The sequence below is a fragment of the Elephas maximus genome, chromosome 25, assembly GCF_024166365.1.
Source record: "Elephas maximus indicus isolate mEleMax1 chromosome 25, mEleMax1 primary haplotype, whole genome shotgun sequence".
In the NCBI taxonomy this organism is placed as follows: Eukaryota; Metazoa; Chordata; class Mammalia; order Proboscidea; family Elephantidae; genus Elephas; species Elephas maximus.
Window position 1 is genome coordinate 5761519 of NC_064843.1, and position 25107 is coordinate 5786625.

Genomic DNA, 25107 nt, shown 5'->3' on the forward strand with positions numbered 1-25107 from the left:
CATGCCGCCCTAAGGATCAAACAAAACAGCTGGGAGCCGTTGTATAAACAATGGGAACCGACAGCCAGCAAGCCTACACCTTCTGTCCAGTCCCTACACCGCACACTTCAACGTTATCCTGAGACACCACGTTGTCACAGGCCGCTTCCCATTGGGTGAAGAATAGAGGGTGAGTGCATCTGGACTCTGCCCAGGGGTCAGGGTTCTCCCTGAAAGGTGATTCTCAATTGAGACCTCATTACAGTCAACAGGGCCCTACCAATTGGTGTTTGCAAGTGCATCAAATCCTGTGAACTTCAAAAAAACTCACTTGATGGGATGGTTTTTGAAGAACCAGTTTATTAATAGATTACACCAAAAGCATTAACAATTTATACACCAAACTCCGACTGAAAAAAAGGATGTTTAAAAAAAAATGTACTCACGATTAAGTTTGGCCTGTTCAATAAAGAAACGAAGTAATGATGAAATTTAAAATGAAAATGGAAGCAGTCTTCCTCTTTTTACAGCTCTGAATGGACGCCCAACATTCAGACCTACACACGTATAAACTGAGAGAATCAGAGGCTCATGTAGCCCCCCAACTAAAAGAGCACATTAAGGCTTCTCTGGAGCTCCTAGAAGATCTCGTCCACCTTAATACAGTTCATAATGGCTCTCGACATGAGTTGTAGGGTAATTTTTAATATGCTAAGTCCAAAGATACCACTGGTTCAACGGCAAACCCTAACGGGTAAGGAGCTTTTGCATACCAACATAAACTTGTCAGCACTTCTGAATACTGTGGTCATTTTTCAAACCCACTACTTGCTGGATGTAAGACAAGAGTGGGAAGAATGGACTTTAACTTCCGAGTCTTCCTCTGCGTTGTCACCGGCCTTCCCCAGTAGTCATAAACAGCAAGCGCCACCAACCACACTGCACAAACGATGCATTTCAGCCTAAGCCTTTTTCAAACATTCATGTTACAGGAGATACAATTAACGAAAAAGAACTGCTGGCGTCACTTTGTCCCCACAATACAATATTACATAAAAATGGGTAACACATTAAATACTCTGTTATTAATCATTAAATATATTAACACCAAAAAATCATATATAAATTAGGAAATAAATGTACAAACTGTTTTGCAAAGTGCTTTTTTAGATATGTACACAACATTCAAGAACTTAACGTAAGACATTTCAGATGGAAGTTTTGAGATACTCTGTTTTTAAAGAAGTTTTGGGATACTTTTTTTTTTTTTCCCCAAAAGTATTACTACAGCACTTTAAAAAACACACACACACACACACGCACACACAAAAGGCATATTCCCAGACTGGCAAGGAATAAAAATAAATGGTATTTTCACAGTTTTCTACATTGTTTAACATTTTCAACGGGAAATTTTAATCCCCAGTTGAGTCTGCAAATTAGTTACATGAAAATTGTCAGGAAGGAAAAGAACAAAATCGAGAGAGATGGATCCCTAAGTGAGACTGCTAATACCCTCTCCATTTAGCAATTGAGAACTCCCCAGAACAGCACTGCACACTGACATCCCGTGAACATGGGCAGTGTGTCCCAGAACAGCACTGCACACTGACATCCCGTGAACATGGGCAGTGTGTCCCAGAACAGCACTGCACACTGGGCGGGGCTGGGGGCGAGCCTTCATCTGAGCCTGTCCTCATCTGAGTGGGACCCATCACCGCTTCCTATTCCAGTGTAGTCTGCCAAGACTCGTTCAAGTGAGAAACACACGTACCTCGTAAACCGTAAAGCACGAACTCACTCTGGATAAAGAATTGCTTTTTAATTTTTTAAATATAAAGCTTATCAAAGGAAAGCATTATCTTTAGCAGACCTGACATATCCAGAATTGGATATTTTTTGCATCCCCTTGGTAGTTCTTGGAAGTACCTCAACGTTTATCTGAAGCACTTATTTTTTAAAGGATTCACAGCCAATATGGATATTATTACCGAAGTAAAAGTAGATCAAATATTCACTCTACACATTAGTGGCAATGTCAGAGTTTTCCTTTGATCACACTTCTCTCCAAGTGAGCTGTTGTGAATGTCTGCACAGTCTGAGTAGGATAGAATATCCCAGGAATGTAAAAATTACTCAAATTTCTCCACATAACTTTTACTTTTCATGAGGAAGAATACAGTAAAGTTATTGGGGTTCCTTTTAAAAAATAGGACGTGCATTTCAGATATCCCTAAAAGAAAAGGAACACTTGCTTGCAGATCTGAACAAGTAGGTCCTGGAAAAAATAATATAAACAACTTGCCAATGGTTTGGAACATTTGGTACCAATATTTAAATTTATCTCTAAATTTAGAATTGGGTATACTAAACATTCAGACTGCAGAAATGGGCATCAGATAAACAAGGGCCAAAGCCAGAGTCATCTCCGATGCCCTGATTTCCAGGGAATGGCTTTCTGGTGGTCACTCCACTCTCCCTAGTTATGCTGACCATATGTTGCCTTTGTGGATTCATGCTTATTTGGAACATAGTCACTGAGCCCTCTTTACATCTGAATCAAATACATGGAACTTTCTGGAAAAACAATCAGTGTGAGACACAGGTAATGAGCAAGCTCTGGGAATGACCGTTCACAGCCTCTCCAACAATGGCACACGTTTGTCCCGTGTGTTGTGACAGCAGCTGACCCCACACAGAAGAACGCTCCCCTATGGCACAGAAGAGGCCATGTCAGGGCTGCGTGTGTCAACATGCAGTGTGGCCAGCTAGAGAGAAGTTTACAGCTCACCTCAGGAAAGCTGCACAAGCAGAGAACCCAGACCTGAGGCCTGCTATATGGATACACGGACTAAGCGTCGAGGTCTTTCCCATCGCTGGACACAGGGTGCTCTGGTGACATGACCCTACAACTAACTAGAAACATCAAGGAAGGGGATGTGAGAAAGGACAACCTCTCCATCGTATCAACACACAATACTCTACACAGCACCAAATATGTCACACCATTCAAGCGTGGCCTGTGCCAGCGAGCACGCCCAGTGTCATAGCCAGCATGAAATGAGCTTCGCATGCAGACGCTGCATTGGGCAGAGGGAACCCACGGATCACAGCTCATCAGAACTGCTGCTGGCCCATCCGCTCCCCAGATAGACACACTGCTGCAAGGGCACCGACAAGAACGCACGTCCCTTACTGCTGGTAGTTCCCATATTGGCCCTAAAAGAGATGAAGACAACGTGTTATACCTCCAGGGTGAGCGTGTATAAGGCCCCAACCCACCCGGGGCCAACAGCCAGGACGAGGTGGGAGGACACAGAGAGACACACAGACACCCAACAAGTAGGCACCAGTATCTCTGTACAGGGCAGGGACGGACTCCCTGAAAGTCCAACCCTGGGGCCGAGAGCTCAGGTCACAGAGACTCACTGGTCCAGCCCTGCAGCCAAGCACTCAGGTCACAGAGACTCATTGGTCCAACCCTGCGGCCAAGGACCCAGAGGTCAGAGAGACTCATTGGTCCACCCTGCGGCCAAGGACTCCAGTCACAGAGACTCATTGGCTCAACCTTGCGGCCAAGGACTCAGGTCACAGAGACTCACTGGTCCACCCTGCGGCCAAGGACTCAGGTCACAGAGACTCATTAGTCCAACCTTGCGGCCAAGGACTCAGGTCACAGAGACTCACTGGTCCAACCCTGCGGCCAAGGACTCAGGTCACAGAGACTCATTAGTCCAACCTTGAGGCCAAGGACTCAGGTCACAGAGACTCACTGGTCCACCCTGCCGCCAAGGACTCAGGTCACAGAGACTCATTAGTCCAACCTTGAGGCCAAGGACTCAGGTCACAGAGACTCACTGGTCCAACCCTGCGGCCAAGGACTCAGGTCACAGAGACTCATTAGTCCAACCTTGAGGCCAAGGACTCAGGTCACAGAGACTCACTGGTCCACCCTGCCGCCAAGGACTCAGGTCACAGAGACTCATTAGTCCAACCTTGAGGCCAAGGACTCAGGTCACAGAGACTCACTGGTCCACCCTGCCGCCAAGGACTCAGGTCACAGAGACTCATTAGTCCAACCTTGAGGCCAAGGACTCAGGTCACAGAGACTCACTGGTCCAACCCTGCGGCCAAGGACTTAGGTCACAGAGACTCATTAGTCCAACCCTGTGGCCAAGGACTCAGGTCACAGAGACTCACTGGTCCAACCCTGCGGCCAAGGACTCAGGTCACAGAGACTCATTAGTCCAACCTTGAGGCCAAGGACTCAGGTCACAGAGACTCACTGGTCCACCCTGCCGCCAAGGACTCAGGTCACAGAGACTCATTAGTCCAACCTTGAGGCCAAGGACTCAGGTCACAGAGACTCATTAGTCCAACCTTGAGGCCAAGGACTCAGGTCACAGAGACTCAATGGTCCAGCCCTGTGGCCAAGGACTCAGGTCACAAAGACTCATTGGTCCAACCCTGCGGCCAAGAACTCAGTTGACAAAGACTCATTGGTCCAACCCTGCAGCCAAGGACTCAGGTCGGAGAGGCCTGTCAGCCAGTCGTATGCTTGCGCTCGCTATGCCATGAGGTCCTCACACCAACATGTAACAAAGGAAGCCTCATCACTATCTCACTGCCTCAGCGGACACCCGACGGGCCCACAGCCACACACAATCGGTATCACCAGCCCGGCATGCTGACATGGCAGTGGGGATAGCCAGGGTAACGATTTCAGTCCATGTGAAATCTGAAAGAAAGAGGACTAGGGCACATGCCCAGTGAGGCTGGAAGAGGGGAAGGCTCCTTGGGTGCTGGATTCTCAGCCCCAGCTGATCAGCAAGGTTTCCTGGGCACCTACAATGATAGGGATGGGAAGGAAGAATGGCCCAGCCCCTGGCCCCAGCCTGCAGGATAAAGTCTGGCCTACTGAGTGAGCAGCCCTCCAGAGCAGGCTGTGAGCTCTTGCGGCGTGGCAGCCGTGTCTGCCACCACTGCATCCTGGGCTCAGGGTAGGGGGATAGCTTGGGGCGGGCCCTCAGCAAATGCTTGTTGCAGGGGTGAGCCAATGGACGAGGGACTCACACCTACTGAGGCAACAGTAAGCTCAGTGGCAAGGTGAGTGTGCCTGTAGAACTGAGCATGTGGGCCTTGTAAGCACAGAATTAACATTCCAGAAGGGCCCTGAAAGCCCATGAGCCCTGTCTCATCACTCCTCATGACCACTAGAGAATCGTCACTGCATCTCGACAGACATGGCAGATGCCCACGCCTGGAAACACTGCGGAAGCTTGCCTGCTCGTAGCCATATGGCCTCTGCTGCTGCGCGGACGGTCCCGTCTGAGATGACCGGTAGCTTCCGTACTGCTGGCCTTGTCCTTGTTGGTAGCTGGAATACTGCGCGGGGGCACCCTGGGCAGGCCCTGAGGAGATATACCAGGAGCCAAGTGACACACCGAGTCTCTAAGACCTGTTATCTGCCTTTGCACCACATGAAATCCAGACAGTGAAAGTGCTCAACCACCCCACCTAACCCCCTCGCCAATCTGCTGGGTGCCCTGTGCTCTCTAGGTCCCCTGTGAGGCTGGGATGAATCCTTCCACCCTTCGGCATGCCTCCAGGGCCTCTCTGCACACTTGTGCTTCCTGGAAGCAGGTGGGTGGAGTGCTGACAAAGCTGTGTCCTATTTGTTCTGAAATCGGTTTCTGTCAGTGATGGTGGCTACTGTAAATACGTTACTTAATTAAAAATCACAAGATCCGGTGATCGATTCTGTGAACGGTAAGGTTTTGGATAGAATCCATAAAGGCAATTTAATCAGTCACAGCCAAGACATCTAGTCAAAGGCTGGAAAAAACCTATCAGTGTGGCTCTCCTTCCTCAGCATATATCAGAATCCCGTGAACTTAACCAAAAACAAAACCCTGGCCTACGGGCCCACCCCGAGAACTGAGACTCTGTCACCTGCCTGGGGGGTCTGGCCCCTTGTTTTTCAAAAGCTTCCCAAATGCTTCTCAGGGTGACTGTGGTCAAGCCCCATGGGCGTTTCCCCAAGCCCTGCCCTTAACGAGGTGGGAGCTGGGCCTGAGGGCCAAGGCACTGCTGGGGGCCCCTGGGAACACGAGTTAGGCCCTACCAGCAGAGCGGAGGCAGAGAACAGGTGTGAACAGGGCCTAGGTGATGGAGTATCCGTGTGCGTCCCTGGCTGAATGAAGGGTTCCGGGTTTGTGACACCCACGAGTGTCATGTGAATACTCACTGCCACTCAAACTCTTCACTGAGCCGATGCACGTCACACTGACCCCATCCTCCACAAAGGCTCTGACTGTGCATTCTGAACGTGGTCACCTGTGTGACCACCACACAAGAAAGCCACCCCCAGTGACAGCCTCACGGGAGGTCCTGAGCACTGAGCAAGCTGAGGTGCACCTCGGGGATGGGCAGAAATGTGGGGAGAGCCTCTCGTCCATGGTGAGTGGTAGACGCTGCCCGGGGTTGGGGAGGGGGTCAAGGCCTAGATAGCTCCAGGCAGATGCGGCTTGTGGTCCTGCCAACGCCTTTTGCTTTCCTCGGATGACTGGACCTTAGTGAGAGTGGACGTCTTCACTTTTGCCCATTTCCTTTTTCTGGTGAACATGACCCCCGCCCCCCGCCCCGAAGCTCAAAAGGCCCTTGCTCACTTCCTTGTGTCCCAATGCAGCCCTGTGGACGTGGGCGCCCTCACCATATCTCCAGCAGGCTGCTGGCCCAGTCCTGCATTAGCAAACCCTCGAGGGCCAGACAAGGCCAATAAGGGAGGAGCCATGGCAACACTGGCCAACACCTGGCTGCTTTGGGGGACACGTACGTAAAACTGGAGCTCAATAAATGCCCACCTGTGCCCAGGTCATTTTCCAAGCAAAGAAACCAGGGCTCCTGGGGGAGGTGGTGGGTTCCAGAGCAGGGAAGCAAGAGGACCTGGAGCACTTGGTGGTGCCAGAAAGTGAGGAGGGCCAGGAGTACAAAAAGAGGGGGCCCAGGGCCACCTTCAGGGCCAGTGCAGGAGCAACGCAGGTAACCAAACAAAGGCGTAGCACTGGGTAATAGCCCAGAGTGTGAGTGTGTGTGAATTCACACTGACAGGAAGTGACTGAATAGATACGTAAATGGCGGAGAAAACATAACACTCCCATGCAGAAGAACCCCGAAAGTACACGTTGACGCTCCCCTCTATGATGTGGGATTAATGCCCACCACCCTCCCACTCCCGAGTGTGGGCTGGACTCTGACTCGCCTACAAAGACAGGGGAAGGGCACAGAGTGACTTCACAGAGATACCTGGCCAACCCCATCTTAGCCAGGTAATCAAGGTGAACCTCCCCAGTGATGTGTGGATGTCAGGTGGCCCCTGGTATGGTGTGACAAAAGGGCACTTCGCCCCCTAGTCCTCCCCACAAGAACCACAACCCCAGTGTAACCACGAGAAAAACATCTGACAAACCCAAAGGGGCCTCCTAAAAAACACCTGACCAGCTCTCCTTAAAACTATCAAGGTGATCAAAACCAAGGACAGTATGAAAAACTGTCATGGCCCAGAGGAGACTGGACAACTAACTGTGACATGGAGTCCAGATGGGGTCCCAGGACAGAAGAGAGAATTAATGGAAAACTAGAATAAAGCCCAATGTTAAATGAGTGGTGTCGTGCCCATGTTGGTTTCTTCACTGTGACAGCTGAATCACAGCCACGTAATACGTTAACGACAGGGGACCTGGGAGCTCTGTCCTACCCTGCAACTTTCTATAAATCTAAAATCATTCCAAAACAAAAAGCTTATTAAAAAGTGTCCCCCTGAGGTCTTACATGCTAGCAAGCGGTCATCTAAGACGCATTAATTGATCTCAGCCCACCTGGAGCGAAGGAGAATAAAGCACACCAAAGATACAAGGTAATTATGAGCCCAAGAGACAGAAAGTTCCACATAAACCAGAGACTCCATCAGCCTGAGACCAGAAGAACTAGATGGTGTCCGACTACTACCAATGACTGCCCTGACAGGGAAAACAACAGAAAATCCCTGATGGTACAGGAGAAAAGTGGGATGCAGACCTCAAATTCTAGTAAAAAGACCAGACTTAATGGTCTGACTGAGACTGGAGGGACCCCAGAGGTCATGGCCCCGGGACTCTCTGTTAGCCCAAAACTAAAACCATTCCCGAAGCCAACTCTTCATTCTTCAGACAAAGATTAGACTGGACTATAAAACATAAAATGATACCGGTGAGGAATAAACCTTAGCTCGAGCAGACACGTTAGACTATGTGGGCAGCTCCTGTCTGGAGGCGAGATGAGAAGGCAGAGAGAGATAGAAGCAGGTTGAATGGACATGGGAAATACAGGATGGAGAAAAGGAGTATGCTGTCACGTTGTAGGGAGAGCAACTTGGGTCATATAACAACGTGTGTATAAGTTTTTGTATGAGAAACTGACTTGAATTGCAAACTTTCATTTAAATCACAATTAAAAAAAAAAAAACAAAACCAGTCCCCTCAAACGACGGCGTGATAGTGTATGACCGTATGTGGCACCCTGGGTGGTTGTGTGGGGTCTCCTACCGTAGCCTGGCTGCTGCCCGGGGTAGCTCTGCTGGTTGGGATACTGCTGCTGGGAGTATGTCTGCGGCTGGGCCGTCCCCTGCTGGTAGCCGGCCTGCTGCTGGCTGTACTGAGAGTTTCCTGGAAGCAAAGAAGGAGATGCCAAGCTCAGGGCCAGACCTGAGAGGTGCCGGCCTGTTGCTGGCTGTACTTTGAGTTTCCTGGCAGCAAAGAAGGAAATGCCAAGCTCGGTGCCAGACCTGAGAGGTGGCGCACTTGTGCACTCAAGGCACAGGTGACCTAGAGGCCCCGGGCCATGTCTGCTGCGTCAGTATGTGTTTCTTCCCACAATGACCCAAACGTTTCACTACATTTTCTTATTACCGCTTTGGAACAATAGATAGAAAACCAAAATAATCGAGAGAGTTAACATCACAATCGACCTGAAGACTAATACCACTGTTATGGATTGAACTGTGCTCCCTAAAAGCAACTCGTCCCCATCGTAACCTCTGAGAACCATGAACACGAGCTTATGTGAAACAGGGTCTCTGTGAGTATAATTAAGTAACATGATGTCCTGCTGGAGTAGGGGGCCTAAGCCAATGACAGCTGTTCTTAAAAGTAGGAACCTTGGACACTGAGTCAGACAGAATGCCATGTGATGACCAAGGCAGAGACTGGAGTGATGTGCCCACAAGCCAAGGACAGCAAGGATTGCCTGAAACCACCGGAAGCTGGGAGAGTGTCAAGGAAGGGTTCTCCCTCAGAGCCTCCAGAAGTAAGCACTGTTGATCTCGGACTTGGGGCCTCCACAATAGCAAGAAGACAAATTCCTGTTGTTTTAATTATCCGAATTTGTGGAACTTTGTTACAGCAGCCCCAGCACACTAACACAAACGTTAAACACACCCAAAGCACAGATGTGAGAAGTGTGTTAGAGCAGCTGGTCAGCTGTGGATCCGACCAGTGGCAGAGCACCCCCTGACCCAAGCCAACATGACCAGTTAACACCTCACCCATTTGGTGAACGCACATAAGCCAGTGGGGGTCCCAGCACAGAGCTGGCATGTCAACTTCCCATACCTAAGCGGGCGCGGGGGGGGTCCCAGCAAAGAGCTGGCACCTCAAGCTTCCCATACCTGATGGGTGGGGTCCCAGCACAGAGCGGGCATGTCGAGCTTCCCGAGGTGGATGCAGCTTCCCAAATGGCACTCCGACTGCCCTCTTTGAGATTTAACCTGCCCCTTCCTCAGGACAGCCCTGACCCCAGGGCCCCCGGCGCCTTACCGCCTTCGTAGTAGTGCTGGGCAGGCTCCTCGAACGCCCTGTCGTAGCTCTGGTCCGTGTAGGACGACTGTTGGTAGGCGTAGTCTCCGTGGCCTGCAAAGAAACAGGGCTGCAGTCAGCAGAGGCCCCACGGCTGGTCCTGGGGGGGGTCACAGGGTCAGAAGGGAACCCAAGGCAGCAGCCAGGTATGAGACGGAGTTGGGGCGAACACTACTTTCCACAGATAGCCTGCGCCCTGAAGAAGCTCCTCAATGCTCCGCACCTCAGTTTCCCTCTGCTACCTCGTGGGCCAGCGTGAGGATGACATGATTGGTTTGTGCAGACAGTGAAGTGTGTCAAGTGCCTGATGGTGACAACCACCCAGGAACTGTGGCTGCCACTCCTGCCTCATCTACCCAGGGGGGCCCTGTCCTGTGTCACACCATGCTGCAGGGACATGCTCACACTGCAGCCAGTCTCTGCCACTCGCCCACAGCCAATCTTTCACCAACGTGTACCTGCTGCTCCCCAGCTGGGGGGACCCTCTCTGGGAAGCCCCATCTCCACCTCCCAAGTCCAAGACACACTTTCAAAAAAAAAAACCAATGCTGTCAAGTCAATTCCAACTCATAACGACCCTACAGGACGGAGCAGAACTGCCCAATAGGTTTCCAAGGAGTGGCTGGTGGATTCGAACTGCCGACGTTTTGGCTAGCAGCCGAGCTCTGAACCACTGTGCGACCAGGGCTCCAGCCATGCTATAGGACACTTTAAAAGCCCCGGGGACTAGAACTTAAAGCCAATGAAAGGTGATGATTAAAAGGGAAATAATTTGTGGAAATTATAACTGGGCAGTGAGGACACGGTTATAAGAAACAGACACACTGTCACGGAGGATCAGGTCCCTTCCTGAATCACTGTACGCTGGGACATACATCCACCTCCTCAAAACACTGCATGTCTCTGCATGAAACGAGGGGCCCTAAGTGGCAGTGGCATGTGCCAGAGGCTTCTCTCTAGAACCGGGCACTGCCCGTTGCCAGCCCAAGTCTCATCCCAAACCTCAAACGTGCTCAGACAAGGTGCGCTGCAGGGAGTTACTTGATACGGTCCTTCTAACCACTCATGGTCTTGCGACTCCCACAGAATGATTGGGTGGGACTATGCAAATAAGGTGCTTGTGGCCCACCAATGGGATTGGACAGATTAACAATGCAAATAAGGTACACAGAACTCTTCTTGGGGGGGGCATGCAAATCAGGTATAAGGAACCCTAATGAAGGGACTGGTCCGTTTTGCCATCCGGCTTAAAGGGAGCCAACCCCAGAGGCAGGAAGGGGAACCTCACTACCACCAAGAAAGAGAATGAAGAGTGGAGCACGTCCTTCAGACCCAGGGTCCCTGTGCTAAGAACCTCTTAGACCCAGGAGACAGAGGAAGCTGTTAATATTGGAGAAGACACAAGACAGTGAGAACCGATGGCAGAAATATAGCAGCAGCAGGACCAGGAAACCAGCAGGAGACGGTGCGGTGAGCTTCTTGACCCACTGAGCAAGACAGTATGGTGGGTGTGCTGACCCATGGAGCAACAGTACCCATGGAGCCGAGTACCTTCGGGCAGGAGGCTTGCTATTGGAGTGGGGTGCCTCTGGGCACTTGTCAGCAGAGCTAGGGCGCTTTATAAACACTTGCGCAAGCAAGGCAGAGGCCAGGCCAAGGGGCCCAGGGGCTGAGAGAGGGGCCTGCCTACAGGCACAGCTAAGAAGAAGCTGTCCTGACCCAAACAACTACATCCTGAGTCATTCCTGATCCCAAGTTGTAACCTGTCACTTCCCTAATAAACCCTGTAACTCTGAGTATAGTTTGTGAGTTCTTTGTGGCCTCTGCAATGAATTATCGAATCCAGCAGAAAAGCAGAGTGCTGTGGAAGGAATGGCTGGTATCACAACTGGTAAAAATGTCGGAGACAGGAGGTACGTCTGATCTCTGCCTTACGGGAGTCAACACTGGGCTGGTGCCAATGCTGACTATCTCTTCTCCCTTGCAGGGTTAGATGAGGAAGTCTACAGCCACTGCCACCGTTTTTACTACTGGCTTTGGACGCTTTGCAGACGGAGTTTCAGAGGCTATGAGTCTGAACTGGAGCAACCGAGAAAAGGTCCAGATGGCTTACTCCCACAGCCAGCACGGCCCCCTTGGCCCACTTCAGTAACCCCACAAGTGCTACCAAGGCATGTGGGTCCCGCCTAAGGCCCCTGTGCCTCGACTCACCATCTGGGTAGTACTGCTGGCTCATAGGCTCTGTGGCACCCTGGCTGTGGCTGTACTGCTCACTGTAGTATTCCTCCTGGCCCAGGTACTGCTGCGATGAGCCTGCGGACCGGATACTGCACGTCACACTCAGCCAGCCGCTGCACAGTGCTCTCCTTATGGACGAGGACATCCTAAACAAACCTCAGATGCAGGCCTGCGGAGTGGGCAGTCAGCTCACAGAGAACACACTGTAATGTCACCCAGGGGGGCGGGAGGACAGCCTCACTATCTACCCCTCGCTCTCCCCCTGCTCCAGTCCTTGACACTCTAAGCTTGGTACTTACGAAAACAATGGCACCCAGCACTGACCCTGCACCAAGCCCCACTCCCATCAGCATCAAGCTCTGTCCTCCCCAGCGCAGCCCCAGGTCCAGAGCCATGTACGGACTCGTTCGTAGGCACCCCTGGGCAGGAGCACCACTCCGACTCACAGAAGGGGAGCTGAGTGTGCACGAGGGCTCAGCAACAGCTGGAGCCCAGGGTGTGTCGGTGTGCGTATGCGACGGGCGTTACCTTGCTGGGAGGCCCGGTATGGTGCCATGGGCCGCTGCCCCATCAGGCTGCTGCCCTGGCCACTCTGGCCCATCATGGCAATGGAGGACTGGCCCTGGTAGTGCTGGCTCCCGCTCTGCGTCGAGCTGTAGTGGGACGTGGCTGTCTGCTGGTGCATCATCGACACTGTGGACATGAGGACCCAAGTGGCTGGGGGGACATCATCCAAGTGGCACACGCCCTCCCCCCCGCTCACTCACCTGTGAACCACAGTCTTCCCAGCAACCTCCCCCCAACTCCAATCACATTCCCACCCATGGGTGTGCACCACTGTCCTGCCCCCTCGAACCCCAGCCCATAGAACATTCAGCACACAGAGCACTGCTGGGCAGGGGCCATGGGGGCCCCACAGCAAACAAGACTGCACGTGTCCACACTGCCTCGGCAGGGCAGCCCAACCACGGCTCCACACCAGGCCCCCACTGCCTCGGCAAGGCAGCCCAACCAGGGCTCCACGGCTCCTTCCCCAGGGCTGGTCCCAAGAGCCCAACCTTCGCTCCTGGCCCATGACCCACAACCCTTACTCCTGACACCCTGTGACCTGCAACCATGACCTGTGACCCTCACTCCTGACCCCTTGTGACCCACGACCCTCACTCTTGACACTTTGTGACCTGTGACCCTCACTCTTGACACCCTTAAGACCCATGATCCTTGCTCCAGACCCGTGACCCATAACCCTTGCTCCTGGCCCCCCTGTGACCCATTACCCTCACTTCTGACCTCCTTGTGACCTATGACCCTCACTACTGACCCCCCCGTGACCTACAACCCTTGCTCCTGGCCCCCCCACGATGCTCACCCGTGACCCACAACCCTCCCTCCTGACACCTTGTGACCCATGACCCTCACTCCTGACCCTGTGACATGTAACCCTCATTCTTGACGCCCTTGTGACCTATGACCCTTACTCCTAATCCCCGGTGACCTATGGCTCTTCTAATTCTCCCATGACCATGACCCTTACTTCTGACCCCCTGTGCCCTACTGGTTTTACAGTCACAGTGGACTCTTCCACATCTACAGGCCTGTCTGACACATCACCCCTAAGAACTTTCTAGAAAATGCTGGCAACAGAAACAGGATGGGAGCCACAGAGCTGAGCCACGTGTGTGACTTCACATTGAAAAAATCAGAATGGAACAGGTGAAATCAACTTTAATAATGTACTTTTTTTGACCCAAAATGTCCAGAAAATCATTTTCCACCCACGTTTTTACTTTCAACAGATCCTTTCCATTGTCTTTTTCATGCTAACCTTTCAAACCTGGGGTGCCTCTGGTGCCCACAGCACACCTCACTTAGGGCTCGTGCTCAACAGCCCCAAGCAGCCAGTGGCCACCATCCTGACAGCCCAGCTCTGGTGGTTTCCGCTGCCCCAGAGAAGGCCCAGCCCTCAGGCTGGCACTTGTGGACCGTCAACGCTTTTTACTTTTGTGACCCCAGCCACACGGTTTCCTGCGTGGGGACATCTGTGCCTCCGTGAGCCCAATCCTCCCCTCCCAGGCCAAAGCAAACGCCGCCCTCCTCAGAGGCTGCAAGCCAGCCCCGTGCACACCCTGCCTCCCCGCGCCGTGCACCCCCGAGGCTGCTGGAGGGGGCAGCAGCACAATGCCTGCCGTGAGGGCGCCCTCCCTCCGCCCCCAGGGACCCAGTGTGGGACATGACCATGTCTCAGGGGCCCCTGGGACCGGGGAGGGGGCAGGAGAGGAGATACCTGGGTTGGACTGCATGTTGATATTAGTCCGGGACACATAGTTGCCGATGGCACCCTGGCCCTGCAGGGGCACGCTCTGCGAGGCGGGTCCCGCATGGCTGTAGCCAGGCCCCGAGCTGTGGCTGCTGGCTGACAGGCTCATGGAAGTGGTGGGCAGTGTGCTTTGTGCCGTCGGCTGCAGGGACACGTGGTTCGGACCTGCCGGGAGGGAATGATGGGTGAGGCGGCTGGGCAGCCAGGACCACCTCTGCAGCTCGCCCAACGCTGCCCCTCCAAGGGATTCTTAAAGGGAGATTGACATGTTGGTTAATAACACTAGTCACTTAGTGAACAAGCCACATGAACCCAAGTTCAAGATGACTGTGTAACTGGCAATTACTTTCATGGTTCCCAACTCAAAGACAGCAATGGGAGCAGCTTATTAGACAATCAGGAGGAGCGTGGGGGTGCAAACGGTGACGCACTGGACTACTAACCGGAAGGCTGCAGTTGAAACCCACCCAGAGTAGCCTTGGAAGGACGGGCCTGGCCAACCGCTTCCACAAGTCACAGCCTTGAAAATCCTATGGAGCACAGTTCTATCCTGCACACGTGGGGTTGCTGTGAGTCAGAACTAACTCAATGGCATTAATGGCAACAGAAGATCAACACGGACCCACGTTCTGCATTTGAGATGGGTGTAATTTGAGCATCACAACAGAGAAAGGAGTCCCTTCTGCACATGCACGCCACCTGTGCCGGACTTCAGGTAGGAGAGGGAAGGCCGTCTCAGCCCGGGCAGGGTATGGGGTGCCACCCAGAGCCTTCATCAGTGACCCCGTTTCCAGGTGACCGGGAGCCCTGCCTCTCTGAATGCTCACCATTGCTGATCTGGCCCTGCATGAGGGAGGAGGGGGGCAGGCCCGTGCCGATGGTGTCGCCGAGGCTGCTCTGGGAGTGCAGGCCCTGGCCGGAGCTGCTCTGGGACAGTGCTCCCGGGCCCAGGTTCATGTTCTGGGTGGGCGGCTGCGGGCGACAGGCGGGTGGTTAGTCTGACCGAGGACAGCTTCCAGGAGAATTTCCCCTACACTTCACAGTCACCTGACAAACGTCTATAGTCAACACTGTCACTCCAGGCACAACGGAGCCCCCAAAGGGCCAGAATGCCAGGATGCATCAAGGCCAAGATGGGGAAGACCTAAACAAGCATCAAGTTTATCAACATGCTTGAGTGCTAAAAGCAGGGCCCTTCTCCTAGGATGAAAGGACAAACTGTGCCCTCATCTGATCCACACTTGCTCTGCCCCTTGGGCTCAGCTGCCTCACCATCTCTGCATCTCTCGGTCCTACCATGCCCTCCCACCCCCCACCCCCAGGCCCCAGGACTTTGCACATGCTGTTCTGAGCCTCAGTCTTCCCAGCCCCCAGGACTTTGCACAGGCTGTTCTGAGCCTCAGTCCCCCCGGGGCATTGCACAGGCTGTTCTGAGCCTCAGTCCCGCCGGGACTTTGCACAGGCTGTTCTGAGCCTCAGTTCCCCAGGCCCCCAGGACTCTGCACCGGCTGTTCTGAGCCTCAGTTCCCCCAGCCCCCGGGACTTTGCACAGGCTGTTCTGAGCCTCAGTCCCCCTGGGCTTTTGCACAGGCTGTTATGAGCCTCAGTACCCCCGGCCGCCGGGACTTTGCACAGGCTGTTTGAGCCTTGTTGCTGACATGCCCAGGCCTTGCATTGGTTTACTCGGCTGCACGTTCTGTGCTCTGCCATGGCCCTGCAAGAACACTGGTGCACACGAATCTGAGTCCCTTCTTTCTCATCTCCCAGGTACACGCCCAGGAGTGGAAATGCTAGATCATGCAGCAGCTCCATGCCAGAGCCCTGGTGGCACAGTGGTTAAGAGCTACGGCTGCTAACCAAGAGGTCGGCAAATTTGAATCCACCAGCCACTCCCTGGAAACCCTACCAGGCAGTTTTATTTTGTCCTATAAGGTCACCATGAATCAGAATTGACTCGACAACAACGGATTTGAATTTCTTGGCGTGGTAGCTCTATGCTTAACTTCTTGAAAAACGACCAAACTGTCTTCCACAGCGGCTTCACTGTTTTACATTCCTACTAGCAGTGGACACAGATCTGACATCTGGTTGCAGTACCTGCTCCCTCCCCTGGCCATCTGGAGTGCAGGGGCAGAAACCGGTCTACGGTACCAGCTCCAGTTAGAGCACCAATGTCTGTCCCAGTCTCTGAGAACAGCCCTTTTCATGAGTTCTCCTCAAATCATCCGAAGGCAAGTGGGCCACAGGCCTCCAGCCATCCCACTGTCTCCACCCACAATCCCCAACCCATGCACCACAACAGCCTATGGCGACTTCCTGCTGGGCGGGGAGGCTGACAACCCCGAACCCTGACTTGAAAGCTCTGAGGTATCTCAGTTCCTCCAGCAGTCAGCTGGTACAGACCCTGCCCTTCTGGTGGACGCTGGGCACCAGCCCTGACTCCTGCCTCAGGGGGTCGCCCCTCTTCTTCTCTCCACTCACTCCCCCCTGCCCGCTTTCAGGTATCCTGTTGCGGTACTCACGGCCGGGAGCAGGGACTGCATGTTCTGGTTGGAGTCGGCAATCGTGGCAAGGTACACCAGGTTCCGGTGCAGGATCTGCTGGTACCTGCACGGGGCGGGGGTGGGGGGGGGGACGCCAACACCGCCACAGTCACAGGCTGATCCTGAAGCAGAGTGAAGACGGCCCTATGCCCCGGAGATCGCCTGGGACAAGTTAGGGGCCTGAAGACGGGGGTGGGGGGCTGTGAGGGAAAAAGCCCTCCTCCTCCTGCTGACCCTGGGCAGCCAGCTCCACACGTGGGGGCCTCTGAAAATGCCCCATTCCCACATGAACGCCTCTGACTGTATCAGGCCCTGGGGTCCAGCGGGCCCTGTCCCATGGTGTATCCAGCAGTGGCCAGCCTGGGCCCACTACCACCCACCTCCATGTCCCTGAAGTCCCTGCGGTGCTGGCAGAAGCAGGCGGCACTTACTGGGTGCACTCGGCTGTCTTGCCCTTGCTCTGGTAGTCCAGAATGCACTGGATCAGCTGGTGGTTCTCGTCCAGCATCTGCGGGGACACGGGAATGTGGGGGGGGGATGCGGGGGGGGACACTGTTGTCACATGCAACCTCAGCTGAGGCACTTACCAAGGTCTGTGCTGGGGACTCCACCCTTGAGCACAGCTCACCCCCAAACCCTAGGGCAGGCTCCCTGCTGCTCCGACCCCTTGGGGTGCCCTTGACCAGGCTGCCCTCAACCGTCTGGGCTCCCTGCCCATTTCTGACCATGCATCTGCCCAGCAAGTCTCCTCCAGGAGTCTGCTGGGACCCTGGGGGGGAGGGGGCTGGGGATGCTTACACGAGGTTCCAAGCCCACGTCTACAGGTATGACAGACCCACAAATCAGACCACAGAAGATGGGGAATGGGGAGCAGCCCCCACAGGGGCAGACAGAGTGCCACCCCAGGGAAAGCAGCCTGCTCCCAACGGAGGCTGCGATCGGCCTGGGGGAGGGGCAGGAACAGCACTGCTGCAGGGGTGGGCTCCCTCAAAGCAGGTGGCCCCCCTGCCCCACTGAGCCTGGCTATCCAGCATCCTATCCCAGTCCCAAGGGCTGCCCACCCCCCCACTCACCCTGTGAAGGCATCTCCCAGAACTTGGGGTCCCACTGCTTCCAAGCCCCCTGCCCAATCCCAAGCAGGCTGCTGGTGTGTGTGAGATTCTCTCCTACACGCGGCATTCCCTCCTCCCCTTCGTCACTCCCTCCACCCCCTCCTCCCCTTCATCGCTCCCTCCTCCCCTCCATCACGTGGAGCACTACCCGCTCCCATCCTCCCCCTTCTTGAGGCCCGAAGCCAGGCTCATCCCACATCATTTAATTCAAAACTGCCCTTAGAGGCAGGACCCATAGCTCCATTCACAGACAGGAAAACTGAAGCAGCGAGCCTCCCCGCCACAGGACAGGCTCCGTGGATCCGTGTCTCACCATCCCTGACCTCTGCCTCCAGGCTGGGTTCTCCTGCTCTGTTTTTAAGTTACAACTTCCTCCCTCCTGCTCAGCATCTTCCCCCCACAGAGGGCAGACTGCTTGACCTGCAGGCCCACCTGTCAGCCTGCTGGGCAGGTGAGGACAGCTGCAGCCCACAGGTGCTGGTGTGATGGCTCTCCCCAGAGTACACCAAGGAAGGACCATCGTGACCGGCTTTCTTCCTTCCCCATGAAAGCCACCCTGAGGGGCTTCTTCGCTTCACCCTGAGGGATCATTCCCATACAAGGGGTGCTCCCAAGGTCACAAGCTGAACACCCACAGTATAGCAGCTCAAGAAGGGGGAAAGCAAAGGGTCAGTAACAGAGGCGGGTAGGCGAGGTAAGATACAGCTATACGTGGACAATTAACCAGCCTCCAAAAGTGTGTTTTTCGCTAGCAAGTGGCCATTTAAGATGCGTCAATTGGTCTCAACCCACCTGCAGCAAAGGAGAATGAAGAACACCAAGGACACAAAGTAATCATAAGCCCAAAAGACAGAAAAGGCCACATAAATCAGAGATTACATCAGCCTGAGACCAGAAGAACTAAATGGTGCCTGGCCACAACCAATGACTGCCCTGACAGGGAGTATAACAGAGAACCCCTGAGGGAGCAGGAGAACAGTGGGATGCAGACCTCAAATTCTCGTAAAAAGATCAGACTTAATGGTCTGACTGAGACTAGAAAGACCCCAGTGGTCATGATCCCTGGATCTTCTGTTGGCCCAAGACAGGAACCATTCCCAAAGCCAACTTTTCAGACAGGGATTGGACTGGACTGTGGAATTGAAAATGATACCAGATGCCAGAGGAGTCCAGGAGGATGGTGGAGGGAGACCCAAGACTCAAGAAGAACTGCCCCAAGAAAACAGACCTGCTGGAATACCTGAAACAAGATTTCCGTGGTTGGGAGAATCTGTGCAGTGCAGCGAATTACTTAGAATGTCCCTTCTAGCCAACCTTCGTAACTCCCACCAAATGACTGGGTGGAACAATACAAACGAGGTGCTTGTGGCCCACCACGGTGACTGGATAGCTTGCTAAAAACGTAAAAAAGGTGCATGGTGCCCTTGTGGGGGTGAGGCTATGGAAATAAGGTATATGGAACCCTAACAAAGGGGTTGGTGAGTTTTGCCAGCCCACTAGGCTTAAAAGAGAGCCAACTCCAGAGCTGAGGGAGGATTTCACCACCACCAAGAAAGAAAAGCCAAGAGTAGAGCCTGTCCTTTGGACCTGGGATCCCTGTGCTAAGAAGCTCCTGAAACGAGAAAACAGAGACAGAGAAAGAGAAAGACAGAATCAGAGAAAGAGAGAGAGACCAGGCTCTACCCTCGCTCTCTGCTGCCAGTCTCCAGACATAGCTGCAGGTGCAAGGTGCTAATCTCAGAGCCTGAGCCACTTCAGAAGGGAGAGATAAAAGGACAAGGGGGCTGCACAGACAGAGAGGCTCTGAGAATGCCTGCTTTGGGGGAACACCCAGCAAGGGAGCTTGGTGCCAGGTGTTTCTGGCAGGAGAGAGGAAAAGCCTTCCGGCCACCTCCCTGCCCACAGGGGCCAACCTGAGCCTCTGCAGTCCTGCACCTCCCACCCATGGGGACTGTACCTGAGTCTCTGCTGTCTTGTCACTCCCCCACCCACAGGGGCTGCACCTTACTCTCTGCAGTCCTGCCAACCCTCAGCCCACAGGTGTGGCACCTGAGTCTCAACAGTGCTGGATTCAAGCGCAGCTGAAGGGCTGTGGGGGTGTGTACGCCAAGATGCCTGATCTCTAACTTCACAAAGGGGAAGAAGAATCTAGATCAACAGCCCAAGGCTGATCACTATGAGGCAGAGATCAGACATGCCTCCTCTCTCCACCGTCTTCGCCAGTTCTGACACCAACCGTCCCTCTCATGGCACTCTCTACTTCGCTGTTGGGTTTGATAATCCACTGCGATGGTCACACAGAACTCAAAGACAACCCTCAAGACTACGAGGTCTATTAGGGGAGTAAGAGCTACAACTCAGGTTCAGGAACGCTCAGGATACAGTTCTTCCATCAGGACAGCCTCTTCTCAGCTATGTCTGCAGGCATGCCTCTCTCTGGCCCCTCGGACTCTGCCCTGCTCAGGCAAGCATTACAAAGCTCTTTAAACTCAGCCATTAAGTACCCAGAGGCACCCTACTCCACCAGCAAGCCTCTGCCTGAAGGCACTCAGCTCCAGCTCCATGAGTCAGCAAACCTAGCTCCACCAAGCGCCCAGAGGCACCCTACTCCACCAGCGGCCTCCTGCCCGAAGGTGCTCAGCAATTTTGCTCTGTGGGCCAGGAAACCCACCGTGCCATCTCCTGCCTCTGCTGCCACCAATTCTCACCGTCTCTGGTGTTACAGCTCCTTTACTTGCTCGCTCGCTCTCTCCTGGTTCCAGGAGCTTCTCAGTGCAGGGATCCCGGGTTCAAAGGATACAGTCCACTCCTGGCTCTTCTTTCTTGGTGGTGGTGAGATCCTCCCTTCCTGCCTCTGGAATAACTCATATTAAGCCTAGTGAGATAGGAAAACTGACCAATCCCCTTGTTAGAATTCCATACACCTTACTTACACTTTATTTGCATTGTCCTACTCAGTGATTGTGTATGAATCACAAAGACTATGGCTAGACGGGCCATACTGAGTAACCCACTGCAAGGCAGGGTGGCTCCCTCACGGGGGCAACTCAAGCACAGAAGATGACCAAGAAGCCAGCCAAGGCTGCTCAGCACCCCTGGCTGGGCTCCTGTGGCTTCCTGGGACCCCACCCCTACTCCCTCCCAGGAGATCACCCCCTCTCCATCCCTGGGGATGTAAATATAGGTAGCTGGTGTTTCCCTTGGCAGGGGGGACTCTACTTTTGGGCAGCAAGCTTTCTGTAACAACTCACTAAAAACTGTCAATTAGCAATGTTAGTGGGAAGCTGGGGGTGTCCCTGGACCACTCACAGCTGGGGGAACAGTCTCATTCTGTGAACAGCCGGCTCACCTTTCTAACCAAAGAGCCCGTCCCTACCCAACGTGAACCCCCCCTTCCTAGGTACCCATCCCTTACCAGGGCACCCACCCTCTGCCCGGACACCCATCCCCTGCCTGGGCACCTACCCTCTGCCTGGATGCCCATCTCTTACCAGGGCACCCACCCTCTGACTAGACACCCATCCCTTACCAGGGCACCCACCCTCTGACTAGACACCCATCCCTTACCAGGGCACCCACCCTCTGCCCGGACACCCATCTCTTACCTGGGCACCCACCCTCTGTCCAGACACCCATCCCTTACCAAGGCACCCACCCTCTGTCCAGACACCCATCCCTTACCTGGGTACCCACCCTCTGCCTGGACGCCCATCCCTTACCAGGGCACCCACCCTCTGCCTGGATGCCCATCCCTTACCTGAGGCCCATCCGCCACCCAGCTGGCCATCCCTTCCCCACGTCCCCACCCCCTGCTCCTGCGCACGCAGGACACTGGAGCAGGGCTGGCCCACTCATGCTCTGGGATGCTGGGTAGGGCATCACCCTTTCTGGTCTTAAGAACAAAGAAACTGGGGAAGGAAAGGGGCCCAGGCAGCCTGACGGCGCCACCCCTGCAGCTCCTCACTGGCAAACAGCCCCAGGTCCCCACCTCGTCCCCCCCCTCCCGGGGCTGTGTACCGATCTCGCCCTGCATGTGCTGCTGGGACGCAGAGGGACAAGACCTCATCCCCAGCCTACAATCAAGAATGCCATACAAAGTGTAACAACAATGGCTGCATTTATTGAGCAACTACTGTGTGCTGAGCAGCAGGGAAGCACCAAGCAGGCCAGAGGAGCTTCGTGCCCAGGGCCCTTTCCTACATGCCCACACCTGGCCACACTGCTGCCCTCCCCAGAGTGCAGTGCTGGTCAACAGGACACACTGGTCCCAAGACGCAGGGGAGGCGCAGAGGACAGGTCCCAGCCACTCAGCCAGGCAGCTGAGTGCAGGGGCTGCTGGATTTGCTAAGGCCCACCAAAGTGGCACCCCGAGCTCAGCAGTTCTCACCCAAGCACTTTCTGATTGCTTCTCCCCCTGCACCATGTCCTCAGCACGGGGCCCAGGTCCCCAGGGCAGGCCAGCCTTTCCTGCCTTTCTGGACTGCTCCACGCAGTCCCTGCATGAGACGACCCATGACTCCCTCAAACTTCTAGACCCTCTTTTCATTTGTTTCTTGTCTCGAACACCCCCAAAACGCACACACCCACTTAACAAAAGCACTCCCACTGACAAAGCCAGTGTCATCCACCCTTAGTATGTCCTGAGCCCTCACCCTGCCCAGGAGCTCAGGAGACTGCAAACAGAAAGTAGCCCAGGAGCTCAAGCTATGGGTCAAACTGCTATATTGGCCATATGCCAACCAAAGAGAGAGAAGGCATCTGAGTAGGGCCTTGAAGGTGGCATAGGACTTTGCCTAACAGAATCCCACCGACAGATACGCTCTGAGAACAAGGCGTACACCTCCTGCTTCTTCGCCACCACCCTTGGTTTTCCTCAACGCCCCCAACGCATACCTACGACCACACATTGCAAACACCACACTCTGAATGCAAGGCACAGACTGTCACACCCCCCCAGGCAACCCAGTAAAACAGCTCTGGGGGCACGGACTCACTGTCAAAACGCACAGGCAGGAGGATGTGGACTGCCGACTGGACAGGTCAAGCCAGCTGCCAGCCCATTTTTGAGGGTCTGAAGGTAGGCTCTCCTCTTTCTGACCACTGTGTTTGGGGGTGGCCGCACTAACACACATGCTTGCCTGGAGAAGTTGGGGGGCAGGAAGCCAAAGATGGAATGACGATTGTGCTTATCAGAGATAAGCTCCCCAAAACCAGGGTGCCAGGAGCCCCTCTCAACTGCCAAAACATGCCCAGCCCTCTGCCTAGCCAAGTGTCCCAAGGTCAGTGTCATGGTTGGAGAGGGCCCTGGAGCTCCACTGTGTGGGTTCGACTCCCAGCTCTACAACTTACCAGGCAGGCACTTAACCTCTCTATGCCTCAGCTTCCTTACCTATAAAGCAGAAGAGATAGTAAGCACCTGGAAGAACAGAACGAATAAAGACTTGGACAACTGTTAGAACCTGGCTGGTACGCAATAAGCACTACAGTAATGTTTATTACACAATTAAAACGCCACACTCTGAGATCTGCATTTCTACTGCTTCTCAATCTGCTGAGGCTCCTTGTTTGTTAAAATCATTGAACACCTAACGCCAGCTAATGTAGTAACGTTTATACGACGACAAGTCACAGACTGAGGGCCACCTCCACGAGGACCCAGCAGATTACCAAAGAACACAGGGCACAGTCAGCAAAGTGCACCCCGAAGGAAAATTGGACGCTCCTGGGAACCCGCAGGAAGAATGATAACGGAATCAAAAGTTCAGAAAAGAAAACGATGTAGCTACAAATGACGTTGTGGAGATTAAAGCGGAATGCCTGCCTCGGATTCCCTTCTGAGCGAGTCTTCTAATAAGAAACAATAAGACATCCCAAGTCTCCCTTTCAAAACTACAGGCTTTTGTCTAAAAAGCATTTGTTAAACACGTTCCTAAGCCTAGATCAATGATATCCCTAGAAAACTGCAGTGCCAAGCTTGTAAAACGAGAAGGAACGCTGTGAGGCAAATCTACAAAGTTTCTGTTAGCTGAAAAAGCAGGCCAGGGTGTCACGCTAAAAAGAATGTTACATGCGAGTACGAGGTGGTGGCGCACTGGTGAGCAAGTGGACTTCACGCGCGGGGCTTCGGGGACGAGATCCCCACACTTTGCTCCGACCCTTCCTGGCTCCAAGCGTCAGCACCTTTGTGAAAAGGCTGCGTGCCGCCCCAGCCATGCACCCCAGGCCCACCCGGCCCCTCTCCACTCGCCAACGTGCGAGCAGAAGCAAGTGGCCGCCGCCGCTTCGCCACCCAGGTTGCAACCGAGCGCGATCAGCCCTGCTCCTGCCCGGCCCCGAGACACCCTGTCCCCAGCCCCGCGGGCGGCGGCACCCTGTCCCCGGCACCCTGTCCCCGGCATGACCCGGGCTGGCTCCGGCAAGCACCGCGGACACCGGCTGCGTCCTGGGGAACCGGGCACCCCCGCACCCACCCGGGCCGGCGCGCCCCCCACAAAGTTGGCGCAGGCGGCGCGCCTCGGCGGTCGCACCCGAGAGCGTTGCGAGGGGCGCGGGGGGCGGCCTCGGTGCGGCAGCGCCCGCGCTTTGTTCCGGCCCTGCGCCCCCCGCGCCCGCCCCGGCCCGCGGCCCACCTTCTGGATGGTCTGCTGCGTGACCTCGCCTTTGCCTCTCGGTCGGGCGGACGCGAAGGCCACGGACATGGTGGCAGAGGTTCAGCCCTGGCTCATGGGGCTTATTCTCTGGCCGCGCGCGGCGTCCGAGGACGCTCTGTCTCCGCAGCGGTGGGGGCGGGGCGGGCGGGGGGCGCCGCGCGGTGGGCTCGCCCGGGCCGCCGCCTCCGCCTCGTACCCCGGCCTGCCCGTCCACCGCCCCGCGCGCCGCCGATCCTATCTCAGCGCCCCGCGCCGTGCGCTCCGCCGCCTGTCCCGCGCGCCGCACCCGCCGTCGCCGCTCTCGCCGCGCTCCCCCGCGCCCGCCGTGGTGCGCTCCGGACGCCCTCCCACGCCTTACGCCAGCAGCGTAGGCCTCCG

General features: G+C 54.6%; 1 protein-coding gene across 4 annotated transcripts; it reads right to left on the reverse strand.

Annotated features, from left to right (window-relative positions):
• Positions 1-210: 210 nt before the first annotated feature.
• Positions 211-24833, reverse strand: SS18L1 (SS18L1 subunit of BAF chromatin remodeling complex). 4 transcript variants are annotated; one of them, XM_049869602.1, is made up of 12 exons: positions 24709-24795; positions 20788-20933; positions 17399-17475; positions 16947-17031; positions 15252-15396; positions 14392-14589; positions 12636-12800; positions 12081-12182; positions 9831-9923; positions 8562-8681; positions 5263-5390; positions 211-3198 (listed from the first exon to the last, which is right to left on the reverse strand). In XM_049869602.1, the coding sequence occupies exons 3-12, from the start codon at positions 17473-17475 to the stop codon at positions 3172-3174; spliced, it is 1140 nt and encodes a 379-aa protein (XP_049725559.1). In that variant the 5' UTR covers positions 20788-20933; positions 24709-24795; the 3' UTR covers positions 211-3171. The 4 variants fall into 4 exon arrangements, with proteins under 4 accessions (XP_049725559.1, XP_049725560.1, XP_049725558.1 ...); XM_049869603.1 differs by having other exon boundaries at positions 20788-20954; positions 24709-24785; XM_049869601.1 differs by lacking the exon at positions 24709-24795 and adding an exon at positions 23429-24313 and having other exon boundaries at positions 20788-20954.
• Between the last annotated feature and the right edge of the window lie 274 nt (positions 24834-25107).